At 38.6% G+C, this 19,285-nt stretch overlaps 1 protein-coding gene across 1 annotated transcript in view; it reads right to left on the minus strand.

Moving 5' to 3' along the window:
- The window catches only part of LOC135467715 (tyrosine-protein kinase BAZ1B-like), a 33,438-nt gene extending 14,251 nt beyond the window's left edge, over window positions 1–19,187 (minus strand). Inside the window, exons 1-23 of the mRNA XM_064745535.1 lie at window positions 19,012–19,187; window positions 17,872–18,047; window positions 17,355–17,460; window positions 16,992–17,034; window positions 16,462–16,557; window positions 15,658–15,734; window positions 14,733–14,892; window positions 12,765–13,313; window positions 12,443–12,555; window positions 11,887–12,045; window positions 11,340–11,448; window positions 10,716–10,884; window positions 10,166–10,269; window positions 9,580–9,735; window positions 9,055–9,212; window positions 8,355–8,473; window positions 7,867–8,071; window positions 7,390–7,456; window positions 3,775–3,889; window positions 3,076–3,214; window positions 2,613–2,777; window positions 2,132–2,192; window positions 1,499–1,606 (exon numbers count right to left, since the gene is read on the minus strand). Coding sequence (XP_064601605.1) covers window positions 1,499–1,606; window positions 2,132–2,192; window positions 2,613–2,777; window positions 3,076–3,214; window positions 3,775–3,889; window positions 7,390–7,456; window positions 7,867–8,071; window positions 8,355–8,473; window positions 9,055–9,212; window positions 9,580–9,735; window positions 10,166–10,269; window positions 10,716–10,884; window positions 11,340–11,448; window positions 11,887–12,045; window positions 12,443–12,555; window positions 12,765–13,313; window positions 14,733–14,892; window positions 15,658–15,734; window positions 16,462–16,557; window positions 16,992–17,034; window positions 17,355–17,460; window positions 17,872–18,047; window positions 19,012–19,124 — 3,267 coding nt within the window. The 5' untranslated portion in view covers window positions 19,125–19,187. The remainder of the gene's footprint in view (window positions 1–1,498; window positions 1,607–2,131; window positions 2,193–2,612; window positions 2,778–3,075; window positions 3,215–3,774; window positions 3,890–7,389; window positions 7,457–7,866; window positions 8,072–8,354; window positions 8,474–9,054; window positions 9,213–9,579; window positions 9,736–10,165; window positions 10,270–10,715; window positions 10,885–11,339; window positions 11,449–11,886; window positions 12,046–12,442; window positions 12,556–12,764; window positions 13,314–14,732; window positions 14,893–15,657; window positions 15,735–16,461; window positions 16,558–16,991; window positions 17,035–17,354; window positions 17,461–17,871; window positions 18,048–19,011) is intronic.
- Window positions 19,188–19,285: the final 98 nt, after the last annotated feature.

The following is a 19,285-nucleotide window of genomic DNA, read 5'->3' on the forward strand; positions in this document are numbered from 1 at the left end:
AGTAGCTTAGAGCGACAAAAAGCTTATCTAAATAAGTGCTTGCATAAGAAACTGTAGCCCTACAAGAAAGGCTTGCTGAAATCCAGGTTTACAACAGAATGAAGTCAATCTGAGTGTGCATCCACAAAACAGGAAAATGGTAGACCGAAAACAAATCGAAGTTTATATAACTGGTATATTTTTGAACTGAAAGACTATCAATTAAAATCAATAAAAAACATTCACAAAGCCTATAAACTAAAACCAATAAAATACTTCAACTTTCCACCTGTAGGCCCTTTGTAGATGTACTCAGGGGAAAAAAAAACAAAACAAAAAAACAAACAAAACATAACTTTCTATCGCTGCATGTTGGAGTTCCATTATACAGGAGCTAACAAAAAATAGACTAACCTGCCATCTGAGAATATGCATTTACACACCATACCTTAGCAAGGGAGCGAAAAAAAGCCTAACCTTCAATCCATGTGTACTGGCCCAAAATACAACGGCTAAAAAAAAAGCTAAACCTGCAATACCAGAATGTGCATTTACACACCATACCTTAGACTACCGAGCAAAAAAAGCCTAACCTTCAATGCATGTGTCACAGCTCAAAATACAAGAGCTAAAAAGAAAAGCTTAACCTTCCATTCGAGTGCGTGCATTTACACACCATACATTAGACTAGAGAGCTAAACAAAAAAGCTTAACCTTCAATCAATGAATGACAGCCCTTTATAGAGGAGCTTAAAAAAAGCTTAACCAGACACCAACACCTCCGACACCAACACTTCCCTGGCCATTACAATACCTCACCTTACTTTGTACAGGTAAGCTAAAAATGGTTATTAATGGCAACAAAATAAGATTAATTGATTAACGGATTGCTTGATTTCTTGTTTCAGTTTCTTGGAAAGGTGATAGGGAGGAGTATGAATAAGTAGCATAAATAAATAGTGTAAGTTACATGTTTCATAGTAAGACGCAAACCAGACATGGAAGACACAGGGATATCGACTGTCCAGGGATAGGTGGCTTCAAATTTCAATTAAAATCATCTGTTCATGCACTGTTCAGTGAAAAGCAAGTTAAATGCATTCCAATGTTAAGACTTTACTAAGTCTTGTCTTGTCTTGGTCATATTTAGGTGTTGTTGTTTAACGAAGTTTTCATTCCATGCTGAAACAATACACAGGGGAGTTTTGTTCTAAAGACACTAGGTGGTCAGTGAACACCTGATATTTAAAACTCTTGATGCCATAAAAAGCCACATAAAACATAATTGTGCTCAGTCCACAAAAGAATAGGACTGCAAATGCATTAAACAGCAATCCAATCAATAAGTGCTGTACTGGTAATTAAAATAAATGTAAGTGTCTCAAATAATGAAGCATTTTCACACTGCCGCTGATTTCAGTGATGTTCACTATTTGGACAGGTGTCTTCGTATCAACGTTTGTCCAAGGTAGATAAAAAATTCAATTCTGAGTGCTGATAACTGCCAACAATTCCATACCAGGTCCTCAATTTTGGTACTGTCCATAAGCTTGGCCTCCCATGTTGCCAGGTCAGGAACACCCCCAAGTTGACCATTCCTCAGTCGCAATTCCAAATCCAGCAACTCCTACAATAATTGCAAACCCTCAGACTCAAAAAAACACAACACATTCACTGTTTCAGAGTTACGGAGTAGCAGAGTAATTACTTACACCTGGGTATACTTCATGTAATTACTGTATATACACCAATATACTTATGGCTGATTGCGATCAATAAGGGATCGCGCCCTGTGAAGCCTTTTATAAGCAGGCTATCATGAGGACAAACATCGAGCGAATGATGAGGGTGCGTCAAATACACAGGTACAAATGTTTTTCTAGAATACTCATGGCCCAATTTTTCCTGCGAATTATACACGACTGCGAAGTATACTGGTGCATTTACTATACTTTGTATCTTCTGGTAGTGAAAGGAAAGACAAGTTTGGATGCAGCCTATGTATCCAATCCTCTGTTTCAGTCACTACACTAGTCACTACACTAAGACACTACAATAGTAGGTTTTCAAAGAAAAAAACATTTCATTGATAACTTTGACAGCCTTATTTTCATCTACACATCCTGTTTGGCGATGAAATATAGTTACATACCTTCTTAAATCCAGCCAGCATTTCCTCGTTCCCATCTGATTCTCGCAGTTCATTATTTGTTCTGCAAAGAAAACAATTAAAACCGCAATAAGTGACTGCAAAAGCTGTCACATTTGAAGCAAAACATACTTTAACAATGAGCAATGTTCAGACTTCGGAAACCTGCATATCTTTCAATCAAAGGGCATCTGTAAAACTGTGAGATATTAAACTAATCCTGAAGGGCTATCTAGTGAAAGACTGTTTTACACATATGAATGTTTTATGGTTAATTAAATAAAATTTCACCCGATTCTTCACCAACTTTGTTTAGCAGGATAATTATTTGGTGAAACATTTATGCTGGTAAAATATTGTATGGCAGTAATTTTTGTGCGTGAAAGGCTGGATATAGTTACTGACTGGGTCACAAAGTTTAAGAGTTTTCTTTGAGCACTATATGTATTATTTCCTTGCACGATTTCCAGTTTAAACTACTGACCTTTTGGCAGAGTTGATTGCTCTCACAATATCTGCTTGTCTTTTCTTTAGCTCATTCTTTAAGGCATTCTCTCTTACACCATTTGGATGGAGATTTTCAATCAGAGTTTCAAAGTCTTTGACTGTATCATACATAAACCACAGATTTTGCCCATAATGAGGGAACCTGAAACAAAATACACATCACAAATCAGTACCACTAATAGCACAACAGCTTGGATCACATTATATAGCATACACTATAATGCATTCCACTAAAGGAGAATTCAGAATTCCACGGATGACAATCTTAATTTCCCCCCCCCCCCCAAAAAGGGGTACTCTTTTTGTCTTGATTTTTTGATCAACAATGTTTTTTCTGTTACCATTTGGGCAGCCTACACAATTATGGATAGATTAAATGAAAGACACTGTGAGTACTTCTTATTATGTGTGAATGGAGCAGACATCCAGTCATAGCTTACGTGGTCTCAATGATCTTTTCACTCCCTGATTTGCCAGTGTTGTCCTCTTCATCATCGTCATCCGAGGATATGATACTGTTCTCATCATCAGATTTCTCTCCTTGTTTGTAATTGTATGTTATGTCAGCAGTTACCCAGCCTGGGGGAACACAAAGTTCATAGAATAATACTGTACATACTGTTGTAGTAAGACAGTCAGTCAGATTTAAAATCTTAGACTTAAGGTCAAATTTTAAATCACTTTAAAATTGTTATTTCTAATGTAACAAGGTCAAAATATTGCTTGACAATGTTAATTATGCTAATGGGTAAGTTATTGTACAACAAATTTCAGCCAAAATAACGAAAATGAACATACAAAATTTGATGATTAAATTTGGACTGCTTTGTGATACCAGGGCCAGAACTACATGCAGCAATTGTAATATCAGCTATACAAGAAACAAACACCATCTAAATAATCTTGACAGACAGATCCAGACAAATTTTCACGAGAAACAAACCTCACAAACATGCAATTTCATCAACTTTGAAACACAACATGTTTAATTTCATTAACAGATCACATCTTTTCCTCCACATTTTCTGGATGAATTTCAATGAGTAAGAAAAGACAATAACCATACATTATTCATTACACAGTATTTGTATAAGGAGTGGTAAGGTATGAATTTTTTCTATCTATAATCATTAACTCACCTTTCTCCACAAAAAGACCAGGTGTGGTATTTGTGAACACCCAGTATCTGTTGTGGTTACGGTCAGTTCCTATGGGACTCTGTCGCAGCACCAGCTTAGCCAGAGCAATTCCTTCCTGTAAGAGCATAAAAGGCAAAATTATTTTTAAAAATTTATGTATTTACAACAAACTACATACTAAACTTTACCATCATATTGATAAATGTACCATTTTCGAGGTAAAGTTATTTTTCACTTGACTGGAGTTTAATGTTGACAGGTGTTACTTTATGGAGGAAACAGGGCAGGGTCAGGAGGAAACCAGGCACTTGACAACTCTCCATTAATATAAAGCCATACGCAGCAAGAGACGAATTCAAATGACTTCTTTGTTCACAGGCTGGAGAAGCCATTATTGTAATCTGTCAGCAAGAGACCATTCCCCTTCCTTTCTGGAAAAGTCAATTCATGAGATACAATGGGAATAGTGGGTAGGAAGAGTATTGGCAAATACAGTGCTGCTACTCAGTCAGCATCTCATATAAAAAAGTTTTCTGGAACCCGACAACATGGAATGGGAGAGGTGGGTAGGAAGTGTATTGGCAAAATACAGTGCTGCTACTCAGTCAGCATCTCATATAAGAAAGTTTTGTGGAACCCGACAGCATGGAATGGGAGTAGTGGGTAGGAAGTGTACTAGCAAAATACAGTGCTGCTACTCAGTCAGCATCTCATATAAGAAAGTTTTGTGGAACCCGACAGCATGGAATGGGAGTAGTGGGTAGGAAGTGTACTAGCAAAATACAGTGCTGCTACTCAGTCAGCATCTCATATAAGAAAGTTTTGTGGAACCCGACAGCATGGAATGGGAGTAGTGGGTAGGAAGTGTACTAGCAAAATACAGTGCTGCTACTCAGTCAGCATCTCATATAAGAAAGTTTTGTGGAACCCGACAGCATGGAATGGGAGTAGTGGGTAGGAAGTGTACTAGCAAAATACAGTGCTGCTACTCAGTCAGCATCTCATATAAGAAAGTTTTGTGGAACCCGACAACATGGAATGGGAGTGGTGGGTAGGAAGTGTACTGGCAAAATACAGCGCTGCTACTCAGTCAGCATCTCATATAAGAAAGTTTTGTGGAACCCGACAGCATGGAATGGGAGTAGTGGGTAGGAAGTGTACTAGCAAAATACAGTGCTGCTACTCAGTCAGCATCTCATATAAGAAAGTTTTGTGGAACCCGACAGCATGGAATGGGAGTAGTGGGTAGGAAGTGTACTAGCAAAATACAGCGCTGCTACTCAGTCAGCATCTCATATAAGAAAGTTTTGTGGAACCCGACAGCATGGAATGGGAGTAGTGGGTAGGAAGTGTACTAGCAAAATACAGTGCTGCTACTCAGTCAGCATCTCATATAAGAAAGTTTTGTGGAACCCGACAGCATGGAATGGGAGTAGTGGGTAGGAAGTGTAGTGGCAAAATACAGTGCTGCTACTCAGTCAGCATCTCATATAAGAAAGTTTTGTGAAATGAGACAACATGGAATGGGAGTGGTGGGTAGGAAGTGTACTAGCAAAATACAGTGCTGCTACTCAGTCAGCATCTCATATAAGAAAGTTTTGTGAAATGAGACAACATGGAATGGGAGTGGTGGGTAGGAAGTGTACTGGCAAAATACAGTGCTGCTACTCAGTCAGCATCTCATATAAGAAAGTTTTGTGGAACCCGACAGCATGGAATGGGAGTAGTGGGTAGGAAGTGTAGTGGAAAAATACAGTGCTGCTACTCAGTCAGCATCTCATAAGAAAGTTTTGTGAAATGAGACAACATGGAATGGGAGTAGTGGGTAGGAAGTGTACTAGCAAAATACAGTGCTGCTACTCAGTCAGCATCTCATATAAGAAAGTTTTGTGGAACCCGACAGCATGGAATGGGAGTAGTGGGTAGGAAGTGTACTAGCAAAATACAGTGCTGCTACTCAGTCAGCATCTCATATAAGAAAGTTTTGTGGAACCCGACAGCATGGAATGGGAGTAGTGGGTAGGAAGTGTACTAGCAAAATACAGTGCTGCTACTCAGTCAGCATCTCATATAAGAAAGTTTTGTGGAACCCGACAACATGGAATGGGAGTGGTGGGTAGGAAGTGTACTGGCAAAATACAGCGCTGCTACTCAGTCAGCATCTCATATAAGAAAGTTTTGTGGAACCCGACAGCATGGAATGGGAGTAGTGGGTAGGAAGTGTACTAGCAAAATACAGTGCTGCTACTCAGTCAGCATCTCATATAAGAAAGTTTTGTGGAACCCGACAGCATGGAATGGGAGTAGTGGGTAGGAAGTGTACTAGCAAAATACAGCGCTGCTACTCAGTCAGCATCTCATATAAGAAAGTTTTGTGGAACCCGACAGCATGGAATGGGAGTAGTGGGTAGGAAGTGTACTAGCAAAATACAGTGCTGCTACTCAGTCAGCATCTCATATAAGAAAGTTTTGTGGAACCCGACAGCATGGAATGGGAGTAGTGGGTAGGAAGTGTACTAGCAAAATACAGTGCTGCTACTCAGTCAGCATCTCATATAAGAAAGTTTTGTGGAACCCGACAGCATGGAATGGGAGTGGTGGGTAGGAAGTGTACTGGCAAAATACAGCGCTGCTACTCAGTCAGCATCTCATATAAGAAAGTTTTGTGGAACCCGACAACATGGAATGGGAGTAGTGGGTAGGAAGTGTACTAGCAAAATACAGTGCTGCTACTCAGTCAGCATCTCATATAAGAAAGTTTTGTGGAACCCGACAGCATGGAATGGGAGTAGTGGGTAGGAAGTGTAGTGGAAAAATACAGTGCTGCTACTCAGTCAGCATCTCATAAGAAAGTTTTGTGAAATGAGACAACATGGAATGGGAGTGGTGGGTAGGAAGTGTACTAGCAAAATACAGTGCTGCTACTCAGTCAGCATCTCATATAAGAAAGTTTTGTGGAACCCGACAGCATGGAATGGGAGTAGTGGGTAGGAAGTGTAGTGGCAAAATACAGTGCTGCTACTCAGTGCTTCGAGGTAAAGTTATTTTTCACTTGACTGGAGTTTAATGTTGACAGGTGTTACTTTATGGAGGAAACAGGGCAGGGTCAGGAGGAAACCAGGCACTTGACAACTCTCCATTAATATAAAGCCATACGCAGCAAGAGACGAATTCAAATGACTTCTTTGTTCACAGGCTGGAGAAGCCATTATTGTAATCTGTCAGCAAGAGACCATTCCCCTTCCTTTCTGGAAAAGTCAATTCATGAGATACAATGGGAATAGTGGGTAGGAAGAGTATTGGCAAATACAGTGCTGCTACTCAGTCAGCATCTCATATAAAAAAGTTTTCTGGAACCCGACAACATGGAATGGGAGAGGTGGGTAGGAAGTGTATTGGCAAAATACAGTGCTGCTACTCAGTCAGCATCTCATATAAGAAAGTTTTGTGGAACCCGACAACATGGAATGGGAGTGGTGGGTAGGAAGTGTACTGGCAAAATACAGCGCTGCTACTCAGTCAGCATCTCATATAAGAAAGTTTTGTGGAACCCGACAACATGGAATTAACTCAGCAAACCATGCAGCATTTATCGAACAGAAAGTTTTTACTCACATTAAAAGACTTCTCAAATGACTCCATTTCCTTTTGCTTCCTATACTCAACAGCTTCTTTTTCCCGCCTGTAATGGTAAAGAAATGCTTAATGAACAGCATGAAATTGATCATTGTACTCCACAGAATTTTTTTCAATAGAAAAACATTTCATCCCATTACAATTGTTCTAGAAAATGTTCTTAAAGATGCATGAGTCAAAAGAAAGAGACGATTAGTTGTATTTTTTACATCAGCAGGGAAAAATACTGATGAATTTGCATCCGAATCCAGTTACTTACAGCTAAAATACTTTTGCAATTCATATGGATATTATATTAGACAAACTACACGTAGACAGCCAGTTGAGCAGTACCTATGAGTCAGTAAGATACATTCATACTTGTACAACTCCTAACAAAATATTACCCTTCAGACTTTTGAACCTTCCTAACATACCCAGAAGTAGATGTATATCAATAACTCATAAATTTCTAACCTTATCTTGTCTTCCTTCTCTTTAACAGCTTTCTCAGCAGCAGCGCGGGCAGCTAACACACGCCGCCTTTTGACAACGCCTGCCAGGTCAATATCAGCAGGATCAGCTGCAAGTATGGAGTCAGCAATGTCGTTTGACTCAGGTTCAGGTGTGGACTCTGCTGTACCACCTGTCTTCTTGCCATAGAAGTGTGCAATGCCAAGTTCTGAAAAGATACATGATACTCCAGTGAAACAAAAGCTGAGAAGACTAGAAGAGTACGATAATATAACTTTGGAAGATGTGAACAACCTATTCTCGGTTTGAAGACAAAAAGCACTTATGATTACAAATAAAAGCAATACATTTTTCTCAAACAATACGTGGAATTTCTTTTCCAGATGTAATGTTCAAACTATTTCAATGAAATACTCTGTACTCTTCTAGCCGCTATCTAATGCAGCTCTATCTAAACGGGGGAACTTTCCAATTGCAAAGCATCCACACACCTGTATCTGTGGCCTTAGTCTCCTCTGGTTTTTCCTCAGGTTTCTCTTCCACCTCTTTCTTCTTGTCTCCTCTCTTTTTCGTTTTGTTCTTCTCTTTGAGCTGGGCTGTTTTTTGTCTCCTGTGAAATTCAGACACTTTTCTTGTTAACAAACAATCATTGAATCCTTTATTCAACTTCAGGAGTTCGGGAATAGGATTTATTTATTCATTTCATGGGGTTTGACACTGCAATGAAGAATATTGTGTTTACCCAGATTTTTTTTTCTTTCAAGTGGCACACCTTACTTGATTGGGGTGAGTGACCCATCTTGACCCAAGCTTCTTAAAAAGCATTTATTCTGACTAAAATTTAGGTGAAATTCCAGTTACATGACAAATAGTGGAGTTTCTGGGAGAAGCCACTGCATCTTGTCATCTCTTGATGTAAAACTGTGGATAAACCAAGGTGAGTGGAATTTCGACACATGAACTATTAACTGGTCCAGGCTCAGTTCTAAAGAAAGCCTTAGATAACTCATGGGCTCCTCTAAAATGGCAAAGCGGGTCAGTATGCAAGATATTGTTTCAGGATTATGGGTCTTTACAAAAAAATAAATATATTCATTTATGTTCAAGATAAGGTTTCCCACTGGCTGTGCTTCTATGTTGAATAGCTACAGGTATAAAAGTGTGCTATTGTGTGCAAGGGAGATAACTCACCAGAGCACACTGGCCTCTTTCTGTTTTTCTTCCATATAGTCCTGTACAGAGTAGGAGCCCATTATACGCTGACAAAGTCCCTTAAGGATCTTCAACTTTTGGTCAGCTGTCAGCTGGAACAGCTCAGTTGTCTCAAGAACCTGGATGATGTCTTCAGGCTGGAAATACAAAACACGAGAAGGCTCACATCATAGGTGAACGTTTTAATCAAAATCTTCATGTGCAGAAGACAACAATGAACGTGATATGGGAGAGTATCCTTTAAATTCTGCATTGGCAGGGCTTTCATTATCTTTTTGAGCAGCAGGCTACCTTAGAAATGCAACAAGCTACCTGACAATGAAGTAAAATAGGAGCACTGGTCAAAGGCTGTGGTTACCTGCTCCATTTTCTACAGAGATGTCCACCTTCTAATGAGCCCCCTGCATTGGTGGTAAGATTTGAAAAATAACTAGTGCAGAAACTGCTGTTAAAACAACAGAAACACAAAACCAATGTAAGACAATAATGTCAGGTTAGTCTCACCACTTCAGATTCCTCCTCTACACTGTCAACATCGTTATCGACATCATTGTCTGCTGCCTCATCGTCCTGTTTCCTCAGACAGAGACGCACCAGCTCTGAGGCAGTAAACGGGGTCACTGCAATGTCACTCAGAGGTGTGTCCAGCTCAGCATAATACTACAACAACAATGCCCAAACTCTAGGTTAGAGAGCTGCAGAGATAGATAGTTATCACAAAGTCTCAAATTTATTCAAAAGACATGGAAACAGGCCTGAACATAAAAGAAAGCCCACAAAAACGACCACACCAAGAAAATAGTGTGAACGAAAACTCTGTTTCAACTCTGTTCTTGCCACATCTGACAAGAAGAGGTACCTGAACAATGAAATCACGGGCTCAAATCCATTTCCCACTGCTTCAGCTGTGGCTTTCACACAGCTTGGTTTTTCAACAATTTGTCAGTACTGTGTTTAACAGTGACCAAATATATAAATAAAGCATATACAGTATCTGAGCTGCACATGAGTGTGCAGTGATTTGACACCTCCTGAAACTCTTGCTAGGGGTCTGGTGAATTTACAAATGATGCTCTTTAAGCTCACTTACTTCTGCAATTCCATCCTGTAGTAGAGTCTGTAGTAAAACTTTCAACACCCGAGAAAGGTAAGCGAATCCTTCTGGACCAGAAGCCAAGGCTTTTACAAGGGCATCTGCAAACAAGAAAGGAGCGCATTGGATGTTTGAATTTAATTCCGCACGAAGTTTAATTATTCTCCAGCATTGGAACTAATGGCGACCATTTTGACTCCTGTCCAACCAACACTTTAGTTAGTCTAGGATACGATCCAAAACTGAACAGACACCATGACTGCTAACAAGTAAAGTTTTTCTGAAGTATGTCCTAAAATTTTGTTTTGGGAAAGTGTTATGCCTACTACTGTCTGTGATGAGCCTAGACCTATTATTCTTGTGCACACAACTATTAGTCTTGCTTCATGGTGGCAACTCTGCCATGTGTAAAACAGAGCAAATAATTTTCAAAACAGTACACCAACACTGAAACGACAAATATTTGTTAAAGACTCTTCTGCTGAATCAGTTTTCTCACGTTTGATGTGAGGAGAACAAATCAGCTTTGTGAAGCTCTTCCGCTCACCTGACTGTATGGGGTACTCCTCATCAGGCATCAGCAGCCCAGAGTAACACGAGATGAACTCTGTCACCATGGCAACCTCTCCAAACAGCTCATTGGGCAGTCCGTCTGGGGTGGGGACCAGCTTTGGATCAGGGATGGGCTTCAGTTCCAAATCCTGGTCCTCGTAACGCTGAAAATTATATACATAATCACATGTATGTCTATCTGATGACCATATTATGCTGTACCTGCAATATTGGCCGGTTTGTGTATGAAGGACACTTGGCAAAGCTCACAGAAAGCACTATTCCTCACCTTTGATCAATTTTTCACTTCTACCATGCCAGTCAGTTTTATGGATGGAAGACACTGGAATACCTATTCTCAGCTGTCATTTGGCAATTCACTAACCCACCTGTGAAGTTCAGATTTGCAAACCATGTTGGTGGAAAATAAAGGATCTTTAAAAGAAGAGACAACACTAGACCACATGTACATATGCATAGATAAAGTATCCAACATAAAGTTGAAAAAGCCTACATTGTTTTTTGTGCACAGTTGTACGACCAAGATATTGCAATTCAAAGTAAGTTCGTTTTTTTCCACACTGTATCGCATCAAAGCAATTGACAAAATTGAACTAACCTTTCTCAACTGGACATTTCTGGCCTTGATGCGATCCGCTAACTTCTTCTTTCTTTCTTCTTTCTTTTTCAGGAGATAAGCTTCCTTTTCAGCAGGTGTCATTTTCTTCCTGTGTAGGAAATAATTATGTCAGACGTAAAGTACATTGTATTGGGCGACTCATTCCACACAATCAATGCCATTAAAACATACCACAATGACAAGGCGCCTAAAAAAAATGAACCGTTAAACACCACTTCAAAGAGTGCTGTGATGACACCTCAAATTGAATCCAATATGGCATGAGAAACACAAACCCTAAAGCAGCCCACATGTCAATACTTCAATTGCTTTACCACGTTGTTTTATGATAAAACTTCAAACTTCAACACAAAATTTCTTTTACCCAATTACCTAAACATTTCAAAAGCATATGTATTTTCAAGCAACACTTGCTTGAAAATACATATTTTCAAGCAAGTGTTCCAGTTTTCTATGTATCAATTAATAGTTCCAGTTTTCTATGTATCAATTAATATTACTAACAGAAATGACAAGTGATCCTCACATTTTACGTTTCTCCTCCAACTTATCGTACTTGGCCAGTACTATCTCCTTTATTTCCTCTGGAAGACGGGATCTCTGAGCAGCTGTCAAGTCTTTGGCAGCTTTTGTGGTCAGCAAATTGAAGTTTACCTTGTTCCCATCCTTTTTGGCCTTCAAAATTCTGTTAGCAAAAGTAGAGGAGACATCTTTAATAAATAGCAGGAATAGTGATAAGTGACTGGAGTACTTATCAAGAGATATCTAATAGTGATCTAATAGTGGTGGGAATGAATGGACAGATCTATTAAGATTCTTCTACTTATACTATCATTTCATTCTCGGTGTGTGTAAATGTCACATTGGCAATATGCGAGACATACGGTGTTTGCAACAATACTTTGTGTATGCAGTACAGTATTTTGCCAGCAAATGCTACCCAACAGCAAACTGATAGTTCTAATTCTAACAAAAGTTAATTTGAATGGAAAAAAATCCGTCAATCAAAGCTAAGCTTGTGCAGATGAGGAAGAAATTCCCCTCCCCACCCCCACCAGACAAACCCACAGCAACTCACACACCTGGTGACTACCCAGGGGGTACGGGGTGGTGTCGCAACTTTCTTCTTATCTGGAGTATTCTTTGTTGGCGTCTTCTGGGACTTCAAGTCAAACAAGGTCATCTGTTTCATATTCTTGAAAAAGAAAAAAGAAAAAATCTTTGAAAGTTTTCTTCAGGAACAAAATGACATCATCATAAAATACATCCTAATAAATGACTTCCTTCCTCACGATATAAACTTTGTGTGAGGAAAAATTTTCCAATCACAGATTATTCACACCAAAACATCTTTCTAACTGATTATTTCTGATTAGTACTAAGCTAAAATATACACTACTGTACCTTGTCAGTCTTCTTGCGCTTCCTGGGAGATACCCTCTTGTTTGCCGATGAGTCCTCTTCCTTCTTTGTTGGAGTTTTCCGTCGCTTTTTTGGAGACGCATCCTCCTTTTTACTGGACACCGACTGTCTCTTTTTAGGTGTTGTTTCATTTTTCTCTTTCCTTGGCCGACCACGTTTGCGTGGTGTGGATGTGGTTGAGGAGGATGGAGTGGTGCCCCCAATGATGCCCTTTTTTGGAGAGCCCTCTTTCAGGACTGACAAGGGCATCAAATTGATCAAAGCTTCGTCATCACTGCTTTCACTATACACCTCAATAATCTCATTACTCTTCCTTTTAGCAGGAGAGCTCAGAGATTTAGGAAGCTTTCCTCCACCACTAGTCCTTTTCACTAAAGACGGAGAATTCAGTTTCTTCTGTTTTTTATCAGAAAGGGTACTTTTTTTACCAAGTCCTTTGGCTTTCTTATTCTGTTTATCAGCAGAAGCTGATACTGATTTCCGCTTCTTTGCAGATGCCTTTTCCTCGGCCAGTTTCACATTTTCTGCCATCTGTTCAAGCAAAAGATTGCTCATGACCATTGTTGTTTTCAAAATAAATAAATAACATAAACAGAATGAAATTTATTATAAGTAGTAGCTGTAACAACAAAAACCAGGCCATGATCAGATCAACTTTTGAGCAAATTGGTGATTAGCATCTTAAGCACTAATTCCAGATTTCTTATATGAGGTATTTTTTATACGCCGTACTTAATTTGCCCCTCACTCAAGTAAATTTGTGGATCATCACGATTTATATATATGTAACACTCAAAGTAAAGCTCGGCACACATGAGAGCTTAAGACACAACTTAACTGAACTGGTAGAGTTGGTCCCATTTGCTGATGGTTATACAAATTTGGGCTGAACAAGCATATGACCATACACAGTCAAGCTCAGTACAACGTGCAAGTGTCAGGGCTTTTCCGAAATGAGAATTTTACTGTTACGAGCTGTCAGTCCTCATGCAGAGAGCCTACCCTATTGACCAGCCACTCTCCTCAATATTTCCCAAGGACGGTGCTCTAATGCTTTCACCGGTCACTGTTTAACCCTGATTCCTTCAAATCTGCTATGTGGAAACTTTTGCAACATAAATGAACAGTTAAGGGACAATAATTTAAAAAATCTCAATATACTTTCATTTTCAGCTTAAAGTGTAGATGATTGGGTTAAAAAAATGTGTCACACTGATGGGTGTGGGACCTTCCTTATATGAGACAGTTGCTGCTCTTGGTTCAAATCCAGCAAATACTGCATTGGCTGTGGCTGTCTGTCAGGAGATTTGTCAAGTAACTGGCAAAGGGTAGTAGTTCACTCCTGTATCTTCAGTTTGCTCTATGCACACATAACAGCTGTTACATAAGAACAAACTTAGCAGAGTACAGAGTTAAACACCCAATCTAAATAAATAAATCAGTACTTGGGGGAAATTCTGCATTTCACCTTAAGTTTAGCATTTTTTTGTGGCACATACTCTATGTATAAACTTGAGTGATGTCACAAGTGAAAAATCCCCAAGTACAGTGTTAAACACCAACATTATAAATAAACACTGATTGCTTTAGTTTTTTTTGACATGACACATTTGGCTTCGTCCACCTCCTAGGGCAACTTAGAAACTCTTTTTGTGAAGTCTGATAAATTTCTTATCTGAAAAACTGTAAAAGTTGAGGTACCAAAGGTACCAGTTTGAGGCCTATATGTGCTTCTGAAAGTGCATTTTTGCATACCAAACTTTAGTTGAAATACAGTTAGTTATCTCTCATGAAAGGATCTCAAATGAAAGTCGTCCGGCCACCAACAAACCACCAGCTGGCCACCAAGAGACCATCAGCTGGCCACCAACAGGCCACCATCCCTGTAGTCAATCAGCACAACCATTGTAATCTGCGGCTGTATTAAAGGACTCCTCTCTTAAATCTTACCTTAGCAGGGGATAAAAGGAAGTCTACAAATTTGCTGGGTAGTTTGTATTTCTTCACTAAATTATCGTCGACAACCCATGGCTGGGTGGGACCTGACCGGATGGCATTAGCTCTGATGAACAGACGCAGAAGTTCTTTTGAAGGAGGTCTGTCACAGCGCCTGCAGATTAAAGACAGTCTACATTAAAAGCTTATCTATATAATACTGGCATCAAGCAAACCACACATGTACTTCATGTATTAAACCAGCTGGATTCTTTTTTTTTTTCAATACAAAAATTGCATGATAATAGAGCTGCACTGAATTACCTCCCTTCAGGTCACTCTCCCATTTAAAAGGTGCATTTTTATGAGTAGGCAAAAAATGGTTAATATGAAAGTTAAAGTGGCATAAAACAGTCTAAGACCAAGCTTTAAGATTTAATTTTAATTTTGTAAACTTATTTGGAAAATCAAGGATAAACCTTAATTATATTTATCCATTCGGAGGTAATTTTAAAATCCTGGCCCAAGTTAAATACATTATATAGTTTGGCCAACTCTTAAGCAGAAAAACATGGACTTCATTCAAGAACACCTCAAAACTTAATCTCGCCTTATGTCATAGTTGCTGTCACGTAACAAGGAAAGTAATCCAGAGCAGGCCTATTGGTTTCTCAAATTTCACTGAGCTTTCATAATGAAAATGTTCAAGTTGAACATGGTATTGCAAATGCGAGCGAAGAAACCAACATTGTTACAACTTTATCACCTACCTATACACTAAAGTAAAAGCATAGCACAAATGTACGGATTTTAAATATCCATACATCAATTTACTACAAATTAGTAACTCTATAACGGCAGAAAACTCCTGACATCCGGATGATCCTGAACAAACACTTTCTGACTTCATCAAAATTATTACAAAACGTGAAAAACTCACGTCAGATCAGCAGCAGGTATGTCGTGGATCACCTTGTCAGCATCATCCAGCTTTAGGCTATACTTGTATGGTAACAGCTGACAGGACAAACATAAAATATACATGTATTATCTATATAAAGGTGCATTAACAGAAATGCTTTTTATGTCAACAATATATACACAGAACTATATACACCTAGAACTGTAGAAGTCCTTATGATATTCAGATTTAACTGGATTATCACATTTTTGGCATGTTTGTATCATAATACATTTATTAGTCTAATTCTGTTATTTCCTGTCTACTATGATCTAATGGGCTTCTTTAGCTGTGTATTGACAAGCTGAACAGACCACTGTTTTCTTGTAATGATAATACCTTAATGCACAGACAGGAACAAACACTACGCTACACTGCTAAGGCCCAAATACTATAGGCATGACAGGTTCTCCACTCTACACTGAATTTCATGTTTTCACTTGTATGATAGTGGTAAATTTTAAAGGCGGTGGAAACTGTTGTGCCCAAGGAAAACCAATGACTTTTATCTGGCTACTGACAAACTTACTTATTTAATAACCTAGACTTGCATACCATATTGATAGATGACAACTGCCTGACCACACAACCCCATCCCCCTACAACAACTCAAAAATAACTTAGGCCGTTATGGTTATAAAAGGCCAATGATGTCAACCTATTTCACATTCTCTCGCTGTTGCTTTACATGTTCTGAATCAATATATATGTATGCACACAAGATTAGAATGGTAATTGTAGGTATTCAAATATATAGTCTTGACTACAAATGAACTCACTTACCTTTGGTGGGACCCATTTCTTAGACGAATCCCCGGATGCTTCACTGGAATTCTCCTTGTCACTCGAGGGAGAGCTACAGTTGTTTGTTGGGTTTGCCTGAACCAAATTGAAGACATGATATGATGGGTGGAAATTCAAAATACTACTCAGAGCTTTTGCAAAGGGACAGTTTTCAAGATTCATAATCAATATCTAAATAACAAATCTGGTTGACATAAAAAAGCAAGGTCAATTACACTAAATGACATATGACTTAAAAGGAATGAAACTGTGTACTGATGTCATTGTTTATATTTCATATGCTTCATAATAAAAAAAAAATGCTGCCTTCCTCTCCGGCCGTACGTGGGAAGGTCTGTCAGCAACCTGTGGATGGTCGTGGGTTTTCCCCCCGGTTTCCACCGACCATAATGCTGGCCGCCGTCGTATAAGTGAAATATTCTTGAGTACGGCATAAAACACCAATCAAAAAAAAAAAAAAAAAAAAAAATATAATATATCATAATAAAAAACAACATTTTGTTACTTACCTGCACACCATTAATATCTATTTTAACAACAGTCCCTTCGAGGCTGTAAGGGAAAGACAAACAGAAAAAAAAACAACAAAAGTATGAATATTGAGTGCAAAAAAAAACAAAAATTAGAATGAGGTACGATATTAAAATTTATTTCAGTTATATCCAACAAATGATCATCCAACTTGTAATTCTCAAAAAATATGGAGTCACAGAATTCGAATAATTAACAATATAGTTTGAGACAAGATATTGCCTAAAACTAAGAATGTTTAGAAAATAAAACTATTCAAATAAAACTTAAAATTGGGAATAAATATACAAGCTATTGAATATTATATACATATTTCTTAGGGTGTGCAAGCAGCCACTTACCATTTTTCAGTTGTTTTAATTTTCAAGGAGGCTTTTTCATTTAAACACAAGCACTGCTGCAACTTTAACCAAGACTGATCCACCAATGTTTCTAAAGATAAAGTGCCTTGAAAAGAAAAATGAGAAACTTTACATATGTAGCAATTTTCAGACAGAAAATAAAGATGACATTTCATCACCAAAATTATCCAGTGAACCATTCATGACTTAAAGGAGTAAGAGATTATTATGATAAAATATATGTTTTCTCTCATAGCTGCTTTACAAAAAGAAAATTCATGAAAAAATACTTAAATTCATGTTTGTTCACTAAAATAGACTATTTTTATGCTAAAATGAAAAGCAGTGTTAGTGTTTTTGGGGTTACTTGTAGTTCTGCGTATACATGGAACAGCTGAAGTAGGGCTGTGTAATAGCCCTACATATTGCGATACAGCTCCAGTGTGATAGATGGCAACAGTGGCGCCCCCTGGTGGTAAACATTAGCACCTAGGCACTGAAGACCAGATATACTCACTATGATGCACCAGCTCCAGCACAGATTTTTCATAACAGGGTGAAAATTGAGCTTTCAGGGTTTTGTGCACAGCCTTTTCTGAGTTTAGGGCTTCTTCGTGTGAGAGATTAGTGTGTCCTGTGCACTGGCAAGTCCAAACTCTCTCATTGTACATATGCAACCGTTTCTCAAAATCCCTATGCAAAACACCAAGTTAAGGAAGATAACACATCCATAATTGTCATCCTATTTATCAAAAAATTTGGACTCCTTCTAGCATAACTTGTCTACATCAGGCCCACAGATTGTATCATCCCAAAACTTTGTCGAAATAATGACAAAAAGAGAGTAAATATGCTGTTTCATTCATCACAGTAATTATTTCCATCAAGAGATTAAGCAAATTTCACATGAAATTTGTAAACAATGCAGTATGGCAATATTACACGTGCATTAATAACCTAAAGAAGAGTCTGACTGGGACTCAACATCACAAACTGTGCAGGCAGTATTATGCAAACAGGTATTTAGGGGACAACCTTAATCACATTGGTGAACTGAAACCTGGAGAGAGAAAAAAAATGTAACAACAACAGCAAGCAATGGAACTTGCAAGTCACTGGGGCTGCATGTAGTTAACATAATAAGGTGAATGGTTTACTATCCAGGGTCTTTCAAATTCAAATAAACAAAGTTTTCTACGCAGTAAACCGGCTGAAGGTTCCCTGCAGCTGCCCATAGCAGACGACATTGGCAGAGATCCGGCGTGAGCCAGAAGGAATATGGCGGCTGTTGTAATAGGTCACTTAAAAGAAATGATGCTCTAAAGTCAAATTAATACATATATATTGGGCAAATATGACGACACATGACCGACACCCCTCCCAATCACACCCACACACTCACATGGTCGTCATAGAGATGTAAACAACCAAAATTAGCCGGTTTTATCACTATTTTTAACAGAAAAAAGAAAACACAACTGCGTGCAGTCGCAAACTGCCAGACAATGATTTTCGTCAAACATAAATATATTCCACCTACCAAAATATTGCTGATTCTTGCTACTTAAGTAGTTATTACCAATTTTCCTACATTCAATTGTCTTGACACAACACCGCCGCCATTTTGGATGCGAAAATAGCAAGATGCAAAGGATACTCCCGTGATCGGAACTGTTCTTGTGTGTGAGCAATGGTGTAAATCGTCTCATCTGGCTTGATATCAGTTACAGGTCTAATCTGGGAGATGGCTTTCTTGCCCAGAAGAGGCATTTTTGCCCTAAATATCCGCAATATTAACACATCTGATCAGTTGTTTAAAAACTGGCGCGAATATCTTACAACCTGGACTGCTCACACATGTGGGAAGTCACGTGGAGGTATTTACTGACAGTTTTGTCAAATTTTTACCCGGATTTTGCCAAATTAAAATT

The sequence above is a fragment of the Liolophura sinensis genome, chromosome 6 (genome assembly GCF_032854445.1).
Source record: "Liolophura sinensis isolate JHLJ2023 chromosome 6, CUHK_Ljap_v2, whole genome shotgun sequence".
NCBI lineage: Eukaryota > Metazoa > Mollusca > Polyplacophora > Chitonida > Chitonidae > Liolophura > Liolophura sinensis.